We start from the raw sequence: 21,193 nt of genomic DNA, 5'->3' as shown, positions 1-21,193 counted from the left end.
TACAATATCTCCGAGTTCACTAACACGCGGGGTCAACGTGAGACTCGTAGAGGTTTGTATTTTTAACGGCTTGTCGTGCGCGCGCGCACGTACACACACAAGGCAGACACCTCGTGTAGTACCTTACAGACTGGTGGCAATCAGGGTCGGATTAAGGCACGGGGGTTTTAGGGGCTGCATCCCAGGGGCCTCCGCCAGCTGGAGGGCCTCCAGAGATTTTGTGAAACGTTATTTCACTTGTGAATGCTGAATTTTATTTGTTGTTAGCCTTGTAAAATACATTTTATTTTTCTTTAACCCTGTTTTCCTTTTGAAAATTTTACTGGGGGCCTCACAGTACCTGTAGCTCAGGGGCCTACAAAAAAATTATCATCCGGCCCTGGTCGCAATAAGTGCGGTTTGCGATCACCTATTACGGTTGGGCCGACGCACGAGAGTGTGGTGTATCCAGCGTCATACCCGGCCCGCCTTTGCCACCCCCCTCCCACTGTTGATTGTTTATATACCGCATTAACAACTCATTTAAGGCTGAGCCGATCTTCGGGGAGACCCTGGACCGATTTCAGATATTCTCCACTGATGTTAACCGTGATCGGTAGTAATAGAACGCGCGTGGCCCGGGGCTCGTAGTGAAGCGCCACTGCAACACCTCTCTCTGAGAGCGGCAATGCACGCGGACACCGATTACACAAAATACACCAAATATACACCAAATACATACCGTGGGGGCGGGACTCGTGGTCGTGTGTTCACGATTCACCGGGTGGCGTTTAAACGTCTCGCGATGTGCGCACCTTGATCGGCCTCACTGCCGCGTGCGTGCGTGCGCGTGTGCGTGTGTGTGTGTATTCCGCGTGCGTGTGTGTGTATTCTGTCCACTCGCCGCTGACAAGGAACGCCACTCGAACGGTACTACATTAAGCGTCGCCGGACAATGCAGAATGCCACCTGCAGAGTGACGGACTGTCACTCTGCACGCGGCGCATGAGGAGTCACGCGGGTGCTAGAGGCGCGACTAAGCCGTGACCTTTTGGCTACTATGAAGACAAACACGCATTAGCGGTATGGTCCGTTAATACTCTTCGGTAGGCGATAGGATCACCGTTTAAATTCGCAGCCCCACCGCTGCTTGCAAGTCGACTGCTGAATGAAGGCATCCCCAGTCACTGTTGGGTGTCGATTGGCCGCACCACCACGCTTCATCAGACTCATCAGTACGGGTTGGTGAAGGGGATGGACCAGGGAGATTGCTCCAGATATCACTCGCCACTGATGTATAAGCCATGGTCGGGAATTGAACTCAGGTCGCAGCGGGCTAACCCACTGTGCCACTGAACCACGCATGCCTTGCGCTAATAGCCACGACAAATATACGTATGTCATACACGTCGCATGGAAATCACATCTCTCCGTATAGAGTGATTTCCAGTGTCTTGTAACATTGAAAGCCTTGTCCAATAGCGCTGTTTGTTGTGGGCCCTTGGGGTTTTGGGTCTGTGCCGTAACGGTGTTTAAAACGACGACGATATTGCACGGCTGTTTCACCAAACCGCGGGCCCCTGGCGGCGCTCTCCAACGCTGGGCGGCCGCTTCTTAACGGGGAGTGGGGCAGGGCGCTAGGGGCAAGGCACTAGGGGCAGCGACACTCAAATAAATAAATTAATGAGGGCTGGGGGCCGTGCATCGAGGCGGGTGGTGAAACCGGGCTCTAATTAAACTGTGCGTGAAGCTTCCCCTCATTTACACCCCCAACCCCTCCTCCTCCTCCCCCTCTCTCTCGCTGTGCCGATAAAGCAGCTGCGTGGGAGGTAGCGCGACCCATCAGCCGTCGCGCTCACCTCCCAGCAGTAGCTGGAGATGCAGCAGTAGCCGCTGCAGGTAGCGAAGCGCAGTACGCTCCGCTGCAGGTGCAGCAGCAGCAGCAGCGGCACTGCGCTCCTCAGCCACGGTAGACGCACGGCGCGATTTCGCAACGGCTTTGAAGGCTCGTAGGATTGCCGTCGTCTCGTACGCGTGCGTTTTTATCTTTACGAGTGCCCATCACAATATCTCGGTACCCGTGTGTGCTGGATATATGTATACACAAGTATTGTGGTATGTGTGTGCTGATGTATACTTATATACACGCATCGTGGCGTGTATGTTCACGTGCGCGCGATAATTGTCGCGCTCTGTTCGCGTTACGATGCGATATATTTTTCACGTATAACTTTTATAAATTGTCTCCAATCGTCTGACTGAACGTCTCTACGCTCGGACGTGAGTTTCGGCTTTTTTCGGAGAGGAGGACTCAGACGGCAAAGCAGAATTCTCGCCTTTTTCGTTCAATCACTCCCACCTCCATCTCAATATCACCGCGCGAATCAGAACAAGTATATCACGTGATCGTGATATTGATTTCATATCGAGATATTTCTTACGCTCGACTCGACTCGCCGGTCGCATTGGGGCCGCAGCGCTCGGAGCCGCACGCAGACGCACTGCCCGAGCCGCACACAGACGCACTGCCCGAGCCGCACACAGACGCACTGCCCGAGCCGCACACAGACGCACTGCCCGAGCCGCACACAGACGCACTGCCCGAGCCGCACACAGACGCACTGCCCGAGCCGCACACAGACGCACTGGCGGCGCTCACAGCGGGCGACGCTGACCCTTCAACAAAACCCCTCTGTTGTGCCGTTCACTCCGGCGCAGATCTTCCGGCGACCGCTCTCAAGCTCCCCGCTCGCCTCCGGGGCCTGCGTTCGGATCCAAGAGGAGTGGACGCGTCCCGGAGCTCTCGTCCCGCGGCGTCCACGCGATGGAGTGCGGCGGCGGTGGCGTCGCGGGGCTGCTGCTCGCTCTGTGCGCGCTCTGCGGGTGGTGCGTGGCCGGCGGCGCGGCCGCGTCGCGCTACGGCCTCAGCATGTTCGCCGCGCAGCAGCAGGGTCTGCCCCCGGACCCGTGCAGCGACGAGGCCGGCAACCCTCGCCGCTGCATCCCGGACTTCGTGAACGCCGCGTTCGGCAGGGAGGTGCGCGCCTCGAGTTCGTGCGGGAAGCCCCCGGCGCGGTTCTGCTCGGGTGGCCTCCTCGAGGAGCGCGGCGGTGGTGTGGCCGCCGTGCGCTCGTGCCACGTGTGCGACGCTTCGGACCCGAAGCGCGCTCACCCTCCCGCCTACCTCACCGACCTCAACAACCCGCACAACCTCACGTGCTGGCAGTCCGACAGCAACGTGCAGCCCCCGCTCAACGTCACACTCAGCCTTGCGCTCGGCAAGAAGTTCGAGGTGACCTACGTGAGCCTGCAGTTCTGCTCGGTGCGCCCCGAGTCCATGGCCATCTTCAAGTCGGCCGACCATGGCAAAACGTGGGTGCCCTTCCAGTTCTACTCGACGCAGTGCCGCAAGATGTACGCGCGGCCCAACAGGGCGACCGTCACCAAACAGAACGAGCAGGAGGCGCTCTGCACGGACGCGCATCTCGAGGCGCGCTCGCAGGGAGCCGCGGCCGCATCCTCTTCATCGTCGTCGGCTGCAGGAGACGGGCTGGTGGCGTTCAGCACCCTGGACGGTCGCCCCTCGGCGCACGACTTCGACAGCAGCCCCGTGCTGCAGGACTGGGTCACGGCCACGGACATCCGCGTGGTGTTCAGCCGCCTCCACGCGCCCGCGCCGCCGCCGCCGCACGACGACGGCGCCCAGCACCCGGGGGGGCCCGCGGAGTCCCCCCTCCAGGAGGGCCCGGGGGCTCCGCCGCACCTGTCGCAGGGGGCCCGCGACTCGCACTTCTACGCCGTGGCCGACCTGCAGGTGGGCGGCCGCTGCAAGTGCAACGGCCACGCGGCGCGCTGCGTGCGCGGCGAGCGTGACGGCGCCATGGCGTGCGACTGCAAGCACAGCACGGCGGGACCCGACTGCGACCAGTGCAAGCCCTTCCACCACGACCGGCCCTGGCAGAGAGCCACCGCCCGCGACGCCAACGAGTGCGTGGGTACGTGCGGCGTACGGCGCGGGGGGGGGGGGGGGCTCCAACGATACTCACGATACGAGTGGTGGTGATTGGGGGTAAGAGTGGAGGTGATTGGGGGTGAGAGTGATGCTCATTGGGGGTGAGAATGGTGGTGATTGGGGTGTGAATGGTGGTGATTGGGGTGTGAGTGGTGGTGATTGGGGGTGTGAGTGGAGCTGATTAGGGGTGAGAGTGGTGGTGATTGGGGTGTGAGTGGTGGTGATTGGGGGGTGAGAGTGGTGGTGATTGGGGGGTGAGAGTGGTGGTGATTGGGGGTGAGAGTGGTGGTGATTAGGGGTGAGAGTGGTGGTGATTGGGGGTGAGAGTGGTGGTGATTGGGGGTGAGAGTGGTGCTGATTGGGGGTGAGAGTGGTGCTGATTGGGGGTGAGAGTGGTGCTGATTGGGGGTGAGAGTGGTGCTGATTGGGGGTGAGAGTGGTGCTGATTGGGGGTGAGTGGTGCTGATTGGGGTGAGAGTGGTGCTGATTGGGGGTGAGAGTGGTGGTGATTGGGGGTGAGAGTGGTGGTGATTGGGGGTGAGAGTGGTGGTGATTGGGGGTGAGAGTGGTGGTGATTGGGGGTGAGAGTGGTGGTGATTGGGGGTGAGAGTGGTGGTGATTGGGGGTGAGAGTGGTGGTGATTGGGGGTGAGAGTGGTGGTGATTGGGGGTGAGAGTGGTGGTGATTGGGGGTGAGAGTGGTGGTGATTGGGGGTGAGAGTGGTGGTGATTGGGGGTGAGAGTGGTGGTGATTGGGGGTGAGAGTGGTGGTGATTGGGGGTGAGAGTGGTGGTGATTGGGGGTGAGAGTGGTGGTGATTGGGGGTGAGAGTGGTGGTGATTGGGGTGAGAGTGGTGGTGATTGGGGGTGTTCGTATTCGCTTTTTGGGTGTCTCACTTGTTCTCTTATTGAGGGGCACAATGATTATATTATGGGATTACAGTGATTATATTAAGGAATTACAGTGATTATATTATGGGATTACAGTGATTATATTGTGGGATTACAGTGATTATATTGTGGGATTACAGTGATTATATTGTGGGATTACAGTGATTATGTTATGGTATTACAGTCATTATATTATGGGGTTTCAGTGATTATATTGTGGGATTACAGTGATTATATTGTGGGATTACAGTGATTATGTTGTGGGATTACAGTGATTATATTGTGGGATATATTATGGGGTTTCAGTGGTTATATTGTGGGATTACAGTGATTATATTGTGGGATTACAGTGATTATATTGTGGGATTACAGTGATTATATTGTGGGATTACAGTGATTATATTGTGGGGTTACAGTGATTATATTATGGGGTTTCAGTGATTATATTGTGGGATTTCAGTGATTATATTGTGGGGTTTCAGTGATTATATTGTGGGATTACAGTGATTATATTGTGGGATTACAGTGATTATATTGTGGGATTACAGTGATTATATTATGGGGTTACAGTGATTATATTGTAGAGGGTTCTGTTCCATTATTGGGGGGGGGGTACAGCTGTTATCTTATTAGGGGGCACAGTTATTTCATTATTGGGGGTGCAGTAATGATCTTATTATGGGAGTGCAGTCGTTTTCTGATTAGGGGGTGCTTTTGTGGGCACGGTTTTTCATAATTCGGGGTAGCACAGTTCCCTTATTGGGGGGCACAGTTATGATGACGTTTCTCATTGAGGCGAAGTTATTCTCTGGTGTACGTGGCGCTAGAAGTCGCCTCCTTGTTTGCCGATAGAACGCGCGGGGCCCTTCCTATGCATTGCTCTGATTGAAAACTTTCCTGCTCGCACACATTTTGCAGCACATTCCCCACGAATTGTTATCGGGGCAACGGACGCGAGGGCACATTCTGAATGCGCGACTCTCAAGAGCTGCGCGTGACCTGTGTGCGCGTTCGCGCGAGTGTGTCGTTATATTTAGGCGTTTCTTTTTAAACCATCAGCAGAATGCCCATGTCGATTGCTGCCCAGTGCTCCATGCACGCGCGTGGACGGCACGGACAGCGGCTTGTCAGCTGCCAGTCTCGGGTGTATTTATACTCGGCCGAGCATTCGCACATGTATCGACATCTCGGCGTAAAACGCTATGCTCACGTGCAGCCTATGCCCTACTATATATAGTATTCTGCACGACGTATAGCTTTACGACTCTCGCAATGGTTACACTGATATCCGGTCTCCTTTCCTGTTCAGCGGAAATAGTTAGCGTTGTATTTTCTTCAATCCGAATGTGCTTACCGTTATTTTCTTCATGTGTGTGCCGGTTGTGTCCTTGAAACGTACGGCACCATTGCAGAGGTTGTCACACAGCGTTAGGTCTCTTCCGTGGATGGACAATCGCGAGATTAGCCGCGCTTCCTTCCCCGTGATCAAAGCAGTCGAATTCATGACCGTAGTACAATATGCATACGCACTCTCTCCGTCACATTATCCATCTCTCCACATGCCAGTATTTCTTACACATCCCATCAGGCACATGGCCTTTTGGCAGCGCATAATTTAAATCAGCATTGGTTCAACAGGAGCACAAGCAAAGACGACACGGTGCGGAGTTGCTTCTGTTGAATCAATGCTGCTGAAATATATTTCAAGTGTGGAGATAGAAAAAGAAAGGAGGCATATTGTCTGAGTATTTATTTTGTAACCGATGAATACGTGGAGAACAGCTAATATTGTTTGTTTATTGCAATTTATTAAGGATATTTTAACCGACAGGTTTTATATTGTGATATAACGAATTTAATTGTTTAACATAACAGATATATGTTTAACTTAAAGCTTTCGTGACTGCATGAATTCATACTCTTGGATCAATTTTTTCACCTAAGGACGATTGCTTGTGTTTCGATAGAAACGTCGTGATTTGTAAAATTATTTTTCTATCTACGTGACTTTACCGAAAGACCCAAAGAGTAGATATATTCTTGTTTTCGCGTTTTTTTTATGATCAGCGAGCCACAATTTCACTCACTATGCAACGTAATAATGTAAGCTGTTAGGTAACTTGTGTTGGCCTCGTTGGTCGCGGGCCGACGCTAGCCGGCGCGTGGGAAAAACCTTGGGATAGTCTGGCGCTGTCCTCACGGCTGCTGTCCCACACTCGCGCTAACAGCGCTTGCACCGAAAGTCTGCTGAGGCTATACGGGGCGACCTTTGCCTCTGCGTGAATGAGCGAGCGAGGTGGAGTGAGTAGCGGTTTTAGTCCTTCCACGTGTCACTCGCTGTTTCACTTTGCGCGTGCCGTCTGACGCTACTTTTACTTTAATTATGACTCCACCTCCCTGGTCTCCATCTATACTATGGCGAAGGGTCATTGTCGTAAACGTCGCCTTTCATACACAGCGTTTCTTTTTTAGGCCACAGTGTTCTTGACGAATGTGTTTGTGCATTTATTGTTGGTTGTTGAATGTGTCTGTATATTTGTTGTTGTTGAATGTGTTTGTGCACCACTGCCGATGCTGCAGTCGCAGGAGCAGCGCAGCAGATCATTATCCGCTCACCTTTTCCGGGCTAATTTTTGTTCACTCGGACATCATCGGGGGGCGGAGCTCCGACTTCGTTCAGATTTGTCACCAGATGGCCGAGTTGGTGCAACGAGCGCTCGATTGCCGTTTCGGAATGGGGGCTCTGCGTGAGATGTCCGTGCGCAGGGGCCGTCGCGAGCCGGAGATTATTTATTGTTGTAGCCTTGCCTCCAGATGTGGCTCGAGGTTTTCCCCTGAGAGACCGTTCTCAACCTCAGTCGTTGCGCGTCTCACGTGGCTCTGGAGTTCATGCCGACCGATCTTTCCGAGGCCTGTGTTGACCAGGAATCTGGTCGTGAGACTGTTTTGGAAGTGTACGTTTCACTTTTTCTAACCCAAAGTTCGCCAATTTGTTTGTCAAAAAAACCTCTCCTTCATGTTGATGATTAAAATAACACAACCATTAAGAGATGCAAGAGAAGTTTACAAACAATATGCAGTCTATAAAAAAACCTTGAAAACTTTGAATTGCCAGCTTCCATCCGCATTACTTTATTAGGCGTGGAATGTCATTGGATTTGTAGATGTTTGGAAATCAGAGCCAATCAGAACTACAGAAAATGAGTTTGTTTTCGTTGTTAAATTTCATCTGTGAATTACATCATTCATCCTGTTAAGAAGTGCGCTTGGGCAAGGACACGTCACTGCTAGAAGGGACGATGGACGATGGTCAAGAGTAATAACGGAGTCGCATCCAAGGAATGTCCATGAGACGACGTCTCCCTGGGAGATGGAGCAATGAGATCGGTTCGCGTTGTATCACTTATTTACGAGAGGCGCTGGCGAATTGGGGAGCCATTAAATCGGGCAGTGGATTGATCATGATTGACGATGATGCTGATTGAGCTGTTTGAGTTAAAGTTATCGCAGCATCCCTAGAAGGAACGCGTCATCACGATGGTTAGCAAGGACATCTGCCGTTGGAGTAAAAGTCTGTACAGTCGATAACGCGAACGTCAGTCTCTGCTGCTCCTATCTCCCGGCACGCTGCGTCACGATCCCGCGTGCTTCACAGGACATAGGTGAAACTGTTAATCCAGTTGCACATTCATTCAGGTACCTTGTGGTGCGAGTCGGGAAGAGATCTGGACCGCGATGCCAATGACGTGAGATGGCACTTTACGAAGTGAGCTGAGGTCGTGCAGTGGTTAGCACACTGGACTTGCAATCCGGAGGTCGATGGTTCGATTATTTTAACAATGACATTTGCCACATTAAAGGATTTATATTCATTCAACAGAAGTACATGGGATTCCGCCGCTCAGACGACGATTCTCGCACGCGGAATTTGTTTGCAATACGCATCGCGCCATTTTAAGGGCGGCTCAACCAGTGGGAAGGTTCTAATCCAGTGCGGGTTGCACCCGACTCCGATTGAAACGGCAGACACTCCGGCAGGACTTAACCCCTTCGTTAATCACACACGCGGCTTTACAGCCATTCTGCTTGCTTATTTGCGGGAGTGGTGGCGCAGTGGTGAGCGCGTCTATACAGTATGTATAGACTGTTTTATAGCAGAGGCTATGTTTTTGGCAATGGCTCTTCTTCATAGAATATTAAACATCGTGGTCTAACAGAATGTTTTTTGTACCCTCAGAATGTAAGCAAATACCAACATGAAAGAAACCCGCTCATTAATTTATCTTCAAGATAAAAAAAACAATTTACCATTACAAAAAACATCTTAAGAAATGTGTATTTTTTTGCCGTGTTTCAACTCCTTAACAATTAAGGGAACAATTACATCCTAAAATATATCGTCGAGACAAGATCTCTCTCTCTCTCTGTTCACGTGTCGACAGCTGGATCCTGCTTGTTAAACTCGTAGCAGTGTTGTTTTGATCCGGCCCATCTCGCACTGTGCTTATCAGTGTGGGACACACTGCAGCCCGTTGGCAACTTGCATAGATTCATTCTACAGTTTGCAGCAAATCATTTATGAAAATGGTTTAGAAGAGTGGTGTGTCTTGGCAGGGCCAGATAGTTTAACCTTGGCAGAGAGTGTGGGCAAGGGCCTACCGACCATGCCTCCCTCATCCCCTGCCTGCCTGTCTGTTTTTGTCTTTATCTCACGAGCTCCGTCAATTAAAAAAAACACCCGTTTGCCCTTGTGCCTGCAACCCATAGCCCAGGTGCCTTATGTCAAAGTGGGTGTTTATCTCCTGTTTACAGACCTGAGCCAGTGGTGGCAATTTCACGTTCATATGGTGGGGGTGAGTCTATACGTAGGGCAACCACTACTGACGTCCTCACAAAGGGGCACTCATTTGATCGACCCCACTAGGGATGATAGGCTGAGGCAATCGACCAACCAGGATATGAACTCGCAACCTTCCAACTGCGGCGACCCACTCACGCGACCGCTGAGCCAACTGGCTGGCAAAACTTGAATTCTAGAAATTTCCAAACACTGAACGATCTCGCTGCAGAAGATGGGGCTCATCAAGACGACAGCCAATGCCGCCCTTCATGGAGACAATATCTCCTCGTCCTACGGGGTGATATCTCTGCCATAGGAATGTGGAATTTTCACCACCCGCTCCGGGCTGCAAACAGGGGATAGACACGGCCTCATTGCTCTTTTGAGCAGGAAATTACTTTCACTTTTGAGTCTCAAGCCAGTTGGATGCACGAATGTAAAAATGTACGTTTGGATGTTATCGGTAAAAGCAGAGACTGCCGTTCCCTCTGCTCTCCGGTTCCTCGCCTCCACTCACCCGATCTCTCGTAGAGGAGTGGCTTAAATGGGCCGAAGAATTTGGCAAGGGATTTTAAAACCCACAACGACTTAACGTCAAAAGAACGCAGCGAGCAAATCTTTCCCTTTGGCGCTGAGCGGTGCCGTTCGTCCGTCGCACGTTACAAATTGCGGTATCATTTTCTCTTCTTCTTAACGGCCCCGTAACCCTTGTTGTGAGCTTATTGGGTCCGAATTCCTCGGCCCGTACCTTCGGGGGGGGGGGGGGCGCTACGCTCTTTTTCCGACTTGAGGCACAAAGCCCCGCTTTGCTCGCAGCTGCCCTCTGCGTGCCCCGGTGCGAAAGCCCAAAACAAAAGGGAGGTGGCCAGAGCAAATAAACAGGAGCCGCGCCGTCGCGCGGGCCGCGCGGGTTGCGGAGGCTGCGGTGGGAGAAGCGCCCGCGCCTCGCGACGCTCCGGTTTCATCGGCCCCCGCAGGTGCGAGAGATTTTCTACGCTCGGTCGCGGGCTGGAGTGAGGGGGTGGGGTGGGAGGGGGGAGGGCGCCGCGAGTCGGAGGCAGGGCCGGCCAGGGCTCGTGTTGTCACGGTGGGAGCGGAGCGTAAAAAATCCCGGGTCAACGGATCGACTCGCGGGTTCAGGAGACCAAAAGGCAATATAATTCGGACGGCTTCAGCTTCCAATTGATGACAGGGTGCGGCGCCCTCTTATTGCGAGAGACACCCTCGCCCCGGAGGTCAACTACCCCGCACATCTTCTCTCTCGCGGTCGTGCTGGGTGCAGCCGCAAGGTGGTAAATGTGCTGCCCGGCAATTACCTGACCTCCACCAGAGCGAACTCGAGACGCTATTTGGTCTACTCTTCCACGTCGATCAGCCGTGTTGGAAGAGCTGGGCGTACCAACACGTTTCCCACCAAACGATCGGCCCACTGTAGGGAACCCATTGACACCGCGGGGTGGACAGATGAGGCGCTGGGAGGAGGGTTTCAGCTACTTGCCCCCCCCAGCCCCATTGTTCCAACCGCCGTGCCAGGAGATGGAATGGAACCGGAGCGTTCTGCATCGCGAGTCCAGCAAGCTGCTGACCGTTGCACCACTGTGGCAGCTGCCCTGTTTTAGGTCCATAACCAGAAGGCGATTTTTATACTCAACTCTGTGGATAGGTGACCCTGAGTTTGTTGCAAACGTTGTTCAGGTTAAGGCTTCTCATAAATTACCAATAAGCGATATGCGATTGCATAATCGTGCCCAATACCCTGGTCTATTGCGCAGCGTGAAGCAATCACTCACGATGGCTCTAAAAATTCTAAATCTTCACTTGTTTGCCTTTCCAAGGTACAGTGAATGGAAAGATTCTCTTCTTTCTTTCTATTCCTCACCAGGACGTCGATGTCGAGTCCGAGCGTGGCCGATGCAGAGCTTGCCCCCTGAGCACGGCAGTTACCGCACTCCGGCAACTCGTCGCCGCAGAGCGGAACAACCATGGCATTCAGCAAATTCTGATCGATGTTTATAAATAAACTTCACGCTGAAATTGAAAGACAAGAACACAGGGAAAGTTAATGCAATGTAACAAATATATTCGGGGCCCATTGATCCAAAATATATATTTTTTACTGTAAATAATTAATAAATGAGAAATAACTTGTGGGTATCTCGTGGGTGTGCTTCAGAAAACAAGAGGCAGCTGTCATGCTCATCCTCTTCTCTCAGTCCTCCTGAAATTGGCACTAAAACAAAAACATAATTTTTTTTATGGTATAATATATATTGTGACAATTTTTTTTATCAGATTTAAAGAACATTCTAACATTAATAGCCCAAATGTAACGGTTGTTTTCTGACATGTTTGGCCAACTGCGTTATTAACAAGTGTTCATACATGTGGGAGGAAAACGCAGTACCGGGAGAAATACTACACATTCCAGGGGGAGGTGGGCTAACACGCAATCCCCGTACAGATGGAAACGGATGGAAATTAACTCACTTGCTGCGCTGCCACATATTGGCAAACCAGGAGATGTCCACGCGTAGGGAGTCAGCTTTATGACTTTCCGTGTGATCCACCAACACCTCGCTGCCCCCACGGTGCTGGGCCACAGGCCACGTACATCGCAGCTGCAGGGGCCCGGCTCCATGGCTTCGTAAAAAATGACGCTCGCGAGCAGCACCAAGCGCTCCTCATTTGGCCACTTAACGACGTTCGTAGACACGAGCGGACGCGCCGTGGGCGATTGGGTTTCGAGTTTGTACCGCCGCGGTGCGCTTCTCAGTCGCGCTCTTGCGATGTTCCGGGAAAATTGAAACGTTTACATCGGCAAACCACACGCGGTGTTAATTGATGAAATCAAATAAATTAAATCAAATAAACACACGAAAGTATTTTTAAAAAATGTAAACTGCCAAGCCACTAAAATAAAATGAAAGTAGTGTATAGTTGAACATACCCTCGTGTGTCCTGTTATTCTAGAAACACACGTGTTATAGTCCGTTTCATTATTATGGCTTTCTTGTAATTATGATCATCATCAGCCGTAGCCAATTCACCGCTTGCTGTATGCTGCCTGCCACCTTAACTATACGTCCTGCACATGAACCGATCCAATTACTCCGTCTCCACGGGAGGCGTGCTTCCGGACGCCTTCCGTTCCTTGGCTGCCACTCCGCTGTTATTCTTGACAATCGTCCATCGTCCCTTCTAGCCGTGACTCCTCCTGCCTAAGCCCCCCACTCGCTTCTCTTAACGGGTTGGATGATGTCGTGTGTTCTCTAGAGCGAATGCCCTTTAATTAATTACCCAAGAGATTATCCCTGAGTCCAAGACTTTTGGCGTGGGTGTTTGGCTTCGTGTGGGAGGAAACGCGAGCACCCGGAGAAAACTCGCGCACACGTGGGGACAACACTTACAACTATGCCGAGGTGGATTCGCTCCACATACACTATGGATACACTGTGGAGCGAATCCATCGATCATCTTCTGTACAAGAACTCACTGCTGCACCGTCGCTTCATGGCCAGCTCACAACCCCGCACCTATTGCACCTGGATATCACTCGTGGTCACCAGTCCAAGTAGTAACCAGCCTCAACTTTGCTTAGCGTCTAAAATAGGCCATGGAAGGGCATATTCGGGGTGATTTAGTCAGTCTGGTTATTAAAACAAATTTATTTCAATTTTGGTATGTTAATGCAATTTATATATAAGCACAGTATTGCCACCCCCACACAGCTATCGCCCCTCAATGCTTGGAAGTTTGTGTGAATTATGATGGATCGTGACTGCTCTTACCGTGGCTCGGTGCCACGCGCTATGATTTGTCCCACATGCCCTGTCAAGTTGCTTAAAATGTACGTTGAGAGCGCAGTCGAACGCAGCGACGACCTTTTAAGTGAGCTGATTTTAAGTGATTTAAAAAAAAGTATTTTCCCCGATGAAGAGAAATGAGTAAAGCGTGGACTTTTATTTTTTAATGAAATCGTGTCCATCAGGGCGTTCCCGCAGCTGCACTGCCTCCCGTGCCAGCGCGTTGTAACGGGGAGGGAGGAGCTAGACCACCCGCGTGCGTGTGGACACGTGTAATTAATCAGCTTCATAGTCATCACACGTGAAGCACACCGGGCGTGGTAATTCAGTGTCGCGTACCGAAGGCTTGGTGGATTTTGCACTTTCCATAACGCGCACAAGACGAGCGGTTGTGGCCTACCGCTTTGGACATGTTTCATCTCATCCTCGTGGCTTTAAAGTTTTGCATCGGGGCACATTACGTGCGATGGTACATGGGTCGGACTCAAGGACACTGACAAAGTCGATGGAACAAATGCTAAAGAGTACACAAAGCAGCGTGGAGAGATGCCTGCTGGGAGGTGCAGGGCGATGGGAGAACAAACCCAACCTAGAAAAATCACTCGCTGAGCAAGAGCGGCTGCTGGGCTGGGCAAGTCGGGTCACCCAGGAGGGACCATGGCAGGGTTGCCAACGGAGGGAACGCCCCAAGCAGCAGGCATCCTCTGCGGAGATGGAGCGATGGGATGGACCGTTGAGATAAACTCGTTGTGTAAGAGCAGAGACGGATCCATGCGCCGCGAGACAATATTCTCTGTGGCTGAGATATGTTTGCGTAATTAACTTTTTATTAACATACGGTGGAATTTCACAGACGACCAGCCCGATTCACAGTGCGACACGTGAGGGCATTGGGGTCGGCGCTCACGAGCCTGCCCAGGCGGGCCGCCCATTCATCCACCCCCCGCATTCTGTCTCCCTTGTTGTCTCCAATGACCAGGGACCGTCCCCCCTCGCACTCTCCACGGCTTTTGTGTTTCTCTCGGCATTGATGTGGCCGGTCCCAGTCGCTCTCCCTCGCCGACTCGGTAGCTCGGTGACGCGCTCACACACCGCGCAGTGATGGACATCGTGAAAGGCTCGGAATGCGACCCTTAATTAATTGGAGACAAAGGGTTGTATGCAGGCCTGTGTGCTTGCGTGTGTGTGTCTGTATGTGTGTCTGTGTGTGCGTGTTTTGTGTGGGCAAAGTGTAAGCGGTGTGGCTGCAGCTGAAGGCCCTCGGGCTGGCGAGACCGCGGGTCGTTAGTGTCGCGCCATCGCGCTTATGTTGATGAACACGCATCTCGCGTGGCAGTGCGCAGCAGGTGCCCAGGAGGTGTCATCGCCCCTCCGTTAGCACGCAGGGACTTCTCGTTGCAGCGCTCTGCGTGTTCTTTAGGTCTTTCGGTCAAGTCACGTCGATAGGGTCAAAGAAAATAACAAAAGAATAACAAATGTTATTTCCTTTGAATCTGTCTACGTCACTTTACCGAAAAACCCAACAGATATGAATTGCTGCAGTCACGAAAGCTTCAAGTCTAGATTTAGCGCTCTTCGTCTCTGAGGAAAAACATCGCCGCACGCGTTTCCTAAACTTCCCAAACGTGCACGGCGGTGATGTAGCGCCCCTCGGGAGCCGATTGCGACGTTCCCTGTGCGCACCCTCCACGAGGCTCCTTGGCGGGGCGTGTGGCTCGCAATCCGGAGCGTGCGAGTTAAAAACCTGGTTGGAACGGCAATAACTCGCAACAGCATCCCCCTCCCTCCCCCTGGGGTCGGTAAAATAAGTACTGCACCTTCCTGCATGCCATAGGAATGTGGAATTTCCAACACTGCCTCCAGGGATTGCAAGCTGGAGACGAGAGCGCCACGTCAATGCTCACGTGACGTCCGGCATGAAACTGGTTTCATGTAAGCTGTGCGTTACGGGGCACGATAACGATGGGGGTTGCTTTAGAGCCCAGACCTGTCAGCGTGACGTTAAGGCGCTCGGCAACAAGTAAATCCACGTAATCTGATTTGCTCCGAGGAGGTAACGCACAGCGCGAGCCTTCACGGCCGCGTCGCTGCCGCCTTTCCCCGGCTTAGCACTGCCACTGCCCGCACTGCTCGCCTCTGCCAGGTGCATCCAAGCACTACTCCCATGGTTTTGATGAAACATTAAACCCATGCGACGTTCCCTGTTAGATCGAAATAGGTTTTGTGAGCTGTCAAAAGTCAGAGTGATTTCTTGTTTAAAATCTTATTTTGCAGCCCCTGATGCAATGATGGAAATTCCACGTTCCTATGGTGGGGGTGAGTCTCCCCATAGGGCAACCACTGTTGACTCCCCCCACAATGGGTGGCTGATTGTATTGATCAGGGCGGGATAATGAGCTTGTGAGGAATGAGGGTTTGAGCAGATATACCTGAGTTTCCAAATGGGGGGCACATTTAAACAGCATTTGTCCCTAGAAGCCTACCACTGGGCCTCGGTTGAATTCAAACTGCTGGACTCTCGAGTCTCCTTCCTAATCAGGGAGGGCCCTGGGGAGCCCGGCCTCGGGACAATGGAGGTGATAATCCCGCGCGGGGCGGTCTCACACCGGGGGGGGGGGGGGGGGGTGGGGCTCGCTCGATTCGGGGCGCGTGGAGGCAGGGGGGGGGGGTGCTCATTGCATCAGCAGACACTGAGGGGTGAACAATGCCCATTCCACAGTCCGCTCTTGGACTGTACCTATAACACCCATACATGCATTTTTATACTTGTGCAGCCAACTGTGCTTCCTACTCGAAAGCCAAAGTGATGTCCTGCGGTTCAATGAGCACTGAGATGGTGCTCGACTACTGTTTACAGTCGACAGCCAGTGCTGGAAAATCCAGATTCCTATGGCAGGGGTGAGTCAATACCGAGAAAAACCGCTGTCAACTTCTGTTCCTATTCCTGTTTAATTCTCGTTAGGCCCCAAGGTCTTAATTACAATATCTAATTCTTATTAACTCTGTCTCTCTGGCCTCTCAATTTATGAAGAAGGGTCATTGCCCGAAACGTCGTCTATTATATATTTTGTCTTTTAAGGCCTCAGTATTTCTTGACGAATGTGTTGAGTTTATCCTCTTCCTTGCAGATCCGTTCCTATTCCTATGCTACGACAGAGGAGAAGCGGCAGTGAGCACGTGCCGCAGCTTGAATAGCTTGCGTAGCAGCACCTGCAACATTTACATCTCGACCAATGTATGTTATGTTGAACTTCTTTCGCACCGTACGTAGCCAACCGTGCTAATCAGTGTTTGGAGCCCGGTCAAAGATTCGCACTGAGAGCCTCAGAACGTCGTGACGGTCCCTGTGCCCTTGCCTGGAAAGTGGGGTTGATGTGTGGCTGGTGAGCCACATTTGCCAGGTAGCCCACTGAGCTATGTAGCTCTTTTCAGAAGCGACCTGGTCACGAATGATAGCTCAAGTGGGCGTATCATCACGTGTGAATTTATAGCAGCCAAATTACTCTCAACGCACATTTCTAAATGTGGAGAGTAAACGCCAGAGGACCCCGAGAAAAATCCACGCGACCATTGGGAGAACACGCAAACTCCAACTATACAGCAGGCGTCAGGGTGGGGCACGAACCTACGACCTTCTTGTACAGCAGGCGAGGTAGTTAACATCTCGCCACCGTGGCGCCCGAAATCGCTGTTCTCTCCAACAGCTGCGCTGCGTTTTGTGGGCGAACGCGTTAAGCGGAGGCGCCTCTTCTGCCAGGAGCTAACCGCGACCAAGAGGCGGCCCCATCCGGCCACTCGTAAACGGCACTGGCACCGTCACCGCTCGGCGATGGCTGTGGCCGAGAGCATCGAGGCGTGGCTAACGTTTCGAGACACGGCTGCGGGTTCGCAGAAACGCGTTTTTGATACATCTGTTTTTTGTCACAGGCTTTTATCATGTCTTATTTTCCGCACTGACTCAGCTCATCATTGTTCCGGGCAGGCGGTAAAATGAATACCACTTTGTGGGGAAGTCAACAGTGGGTGTCCTATGGGGAGACTCGTGTTCACCATAGGAATGTGTATAACTGTGCATGGCATCATCTTCTTGGTTCTTTCGGTAAAGTCACGTAGAATGGAAATAATAAAATAATAAAAATAAAACATAATAAAATCATTCTCACGACGTTTCGGCCACAACGCAAGCAGCCGTCTTCAAGAACCAAGAAGATGAATCCCTGCAGTCACGAAAGCTTTATATCGAAATTTGTGCATGGCATCGTTAAGTGCACCTGGCTATTAAAACAATATAATCACGGGATTTAGCTGGCTAGCGAGCCGCAATGAGATTATCCAACAAAAACCCACAATCGTCGTCAAATGTGCTCACTTTCACCATCAATAGCCTGGAGTTTTAGGCAGTGGCCCTTCTCTTGAGCGGACGGAGAGATTGACCGGTAGTTTGAGATGGAACTTTACTCTGTAGGGACCCTAAGGAAACGGGGAAACTCTGCCCTTCTAGAATACACAGATGAACAACAAATCAAGCAAAGCAGTAATGATGTATAAAACAATTAATAATAGCCAATAAAGCGACAAAGATATCGACAATGAATCCGCCGTCGTTAAACGTAGCAGAGAGCCTACCTCAAGCGAGACGGCAAATATAGCGGCACTCAAGAGGAGCGACTCACGCCTCTGCTTGGATACAAAGGTCAAATACCACGCTGAGAAAATACAAGCCGCTCATAGATTTGAAAAGTGCGCAAATGAAACAAACCCTGGGTCTATATTTTAATGAAGTGCACTGCAATTGAATACGCGTGGTTGTATTCGAGGTTGAGGTGGTTGTTTCCGTAATTCTGTTTCACTCGGCACAAATATCTCTTTACAGAGTTGCTAAGCACATATGAGTGGTAACACGTTTCTTAAATTGAGCAAGGTTATAAGAGCTTAGAAAATAGGTGATGGGAAGCATTTCTTTCATAACGGGGCGGTGCAGGGAAGAAGCAGAAAGAGACGTGAGGTCAGCTGCAGTGCGGTGAGTGAGTGAGTGGGTGAGTTAGTGGGTGGGTGGGTGTGTTGTTGTGAGCTGCAGTGCAGTGGTTGAACACACTGTGGATGAGAGATGAAACAACCAGTGTCTGGTAGCCCCGAGTCCTCCTCCACATGGATGGAGAAATCAACGAGTGAAATTCACGGGAATGGTAACCATGGCAGTAGCGATATAAGAGTGATACGGAGGCGACTGCCCACCAGTGAGCGACTGACTGGAGTTAAATCAGCGAGTGCTGGACCACCAATAACCCTGACAGCTCGACGTTGAGTTCTATCGATGTGTGCGAGCGAGAGAGATAGGCAGTGCGGCGGTGCTGAGCGGGCGGTGTGGTCCGCGCGTAGTTAATGAGTTGATTCACCTTTTGCGAGCCATTCACCCAGGGACTGCTCCATGCCTTATCACCCGGAGAGCTATCATCCTGCCCGCCTCACTCGCTGCATCGTTGACTGCAAACAGGCGACAGTGCAAACATCCCCCAGCATTTGCTCTCCGCTCCGTGTGTCCTGGTACGGGTATGGGGGATGGGAGGAGGTAACGCCTCGAATCGCCAAGGCTCCTGCGAAGCGAGGCGCACACACAGGATCGCACGCGCGTGTGCGTGTGTGAGGAGCGGTGGCGCAGTGGTTAGCACGTAGCGCTGCGAACACGGCGACCCGAGTCCGATCGCCGCTCACGGCAAACACCCGACGAATATCTGAACCGGTGTTGAGCCTCCTCTCGGTCGACTCGGCATTAAACGAGTAGCTGGTGCTGTGTGTCGACTTGAGAATTCAAGAAAAAAAGACGACCAGACGTGGTGCTGGCCACCCATCCCCTCGTGTGCTGTTCCAGCCTTAATAGGTGCTCGCAAACAACAATTTCCCCAACAGTTTGTTGGGGCTATGCGGGGGAAGTGGTGCTTCGGGTTGCCGTAGATAAAGCCGATGCTCCATGCATCTATTGAACTGCTGGTGCGGCTCAGCTCGCTTGGGACAGTGGATTTCTGCTGATCCTGCTAAAAGTCAAATGAGCAATTTCCTGCTCAAACGAGCAATAAGTATTTGATGCTCATCTTTCGTTTACAGCCCTGAGCAATTTCACATTCCTATCGTGGAGGTGAATATGTCCACAGGATGACCGCTGTTGATCTTTACTCTTTGGTTCTTTTGGTAATGTCACGTAGGTATAAATAAAACAAAATAAATCCCGACGTTTCGAATGCAACACAAGCCGTCTTCAGATGAAAATCGCGATAGTCGCGGTGTCTGCTGCGAGCAGCAGCTACTTGTTTTCTGGACTCTAGGAGGAATAATGGGCTGAGTGAACTCCAAACTAGGATTTGAAATCGCAACCTTCAGATTGCAAACCACTCGCTCTACAAATCAGTGGTGAGGCTCTTCCTCCGTTTCTTTGAGTGTCACTCTCTGATGCTATTTAATCTCCCGAGAGAATGTTTGTTTACGTGTCGCGCGTTGGCGTGGTGCATCTTGTCAGAACTGCATGCGGCACGGGGCCACGAAGTGAGTTTACGTGACGGATGCAATTACAGCAGAGCGGGTTCCGACAAACAGGGCAGCTTCCCCGAGCGAGCGCGCGAGCACACACCACGAGCTATTACATATTCGTCCGGCAGATGTTTTTTGAGAAAGTTGAAATGAGGACTGGGGATTTGTGACAACCTCGACGGAGGCCGAAGAGGAACGAGTTTCGCTGGTTTCACGTTGTTGTTGTGTTGTTGTTGTTATGGTAGCCAGGTACCCAGGACAAATTTTGAAGTGACTCCGCGTTCGAAAACTAATCGATAGCACGTGCACGCGCGCGCACACATGTGCGCACACACGCGCTCCGTAACCGTGACCGTGGGACAAAACGTCAAAGCAGCGGAATGCCCTCTCATGCATGAATACGTGACGCGTTCATTTACATTCGCCATGCCCTGTGGACAGTGGATTAATGAAAACGATCCATGGGTTCCCGATAAATTATAACGAGTGTTTGTCCACGCTGACCCAGCCAGGTGGCTCAGCGGCAAAGCAAGTGTGAGAACGGGCGATTGTAAAATCACGTTGGGGGTTGACTAAGCCCATCATTTCTCTGGGATACATAAAATAGTACCATTTTGTGTGGAAGCTAACATCAGTTGTCCTGTTGATAGACTCGCACCTGCCATACAAATGTGGGATTTTCACCGCTGGCTCTGTCTGTCGGGCTGTACACAGAGCTGGAGTTGAGACACATGCTTCAATGCTTATGTGGGCAAGAAATCGCCGTTGATCATGAGCGTAAGAATATACTTGAATGGATGGTAATCCACGGCTTGTCTCAGGCTGAGGACAGACCGTGGGACGTCGGTGTCTGAGATTCTTCGCGGACTCCCTTACCGCGTCCCATGGAGAGTCACCGCAAGCCGCGTGTGGTGGCGAGGCCGACGCGTCGTGGCGACCATCGATCAACCCCCTTCTGGGTGCAGCGATAGGGACGCTCACGGTGTGACGCCATCAAGGCATATTTACAACGTACTGATATGAGGATGTCTTTTTTTATCTGTTGAATAACACAAATTTGTATAAGTAAATCTGTAAACTTAAAAAAGGAACTCAAATTAATTATCACGTACAAACATAATGATATTTTCCTACGATAGGATTACTA

At 51.6% G+C, this 21,193-nt stretch overlaps 1 protein-coding gene across 4 annotated transcripts in view; it reads left to right on the top strand.

Moving 5' to 3' along the window:
- Positions 1 to 21,193, top strand: part of LOC133347925 (netrin-1-like) — a 98,482-nt gene that overhangs the window by 17,853 nt on the left and 59,436 nt on the right. For 3 of the 4 annotated variants that reach the window (XM_061560677.1, XM_061560678.1, XM_061560680.1), the window contains one exon: positions 2,698 to 3,974. In XM_061560677.1, the coding sequence (XP_061416661.1) occupies positions 2,804 to 3,974 (1,171 nt within the window). In that variant the 5' untranslated portion in view covers positions 2,698 to 2,803. Of the gene's footprint in view, positions 1 to 1,837; positions 1,949 to 2,697; positions 3,975 to 21,193 lie in introns of those variants that run through there. The other variant, XM_061560681.1, reaches the window with a different exon arrangement.

Source organism: Lethenteron reissneri, chromosome 26, assembly GCF_015708825.2.
Source record: "Lethenteron reissneri isolate LAM-NWPU_2019-01 chromosome 26, ASM1570882v1, whole genome shotgun sequence".
In the NCBI taxonomy this organism is placed as follows: domain Eukaryota; kingdom Metazoa; phylum Chordata; class Hyperoartia; order Petromyzontiformes; family Petromyzontidae; genus Lethenteron; species Lethenteron reissneri.
This window is presented reverse-complemented; position numbering and strand designations above follow the sequence as displayed.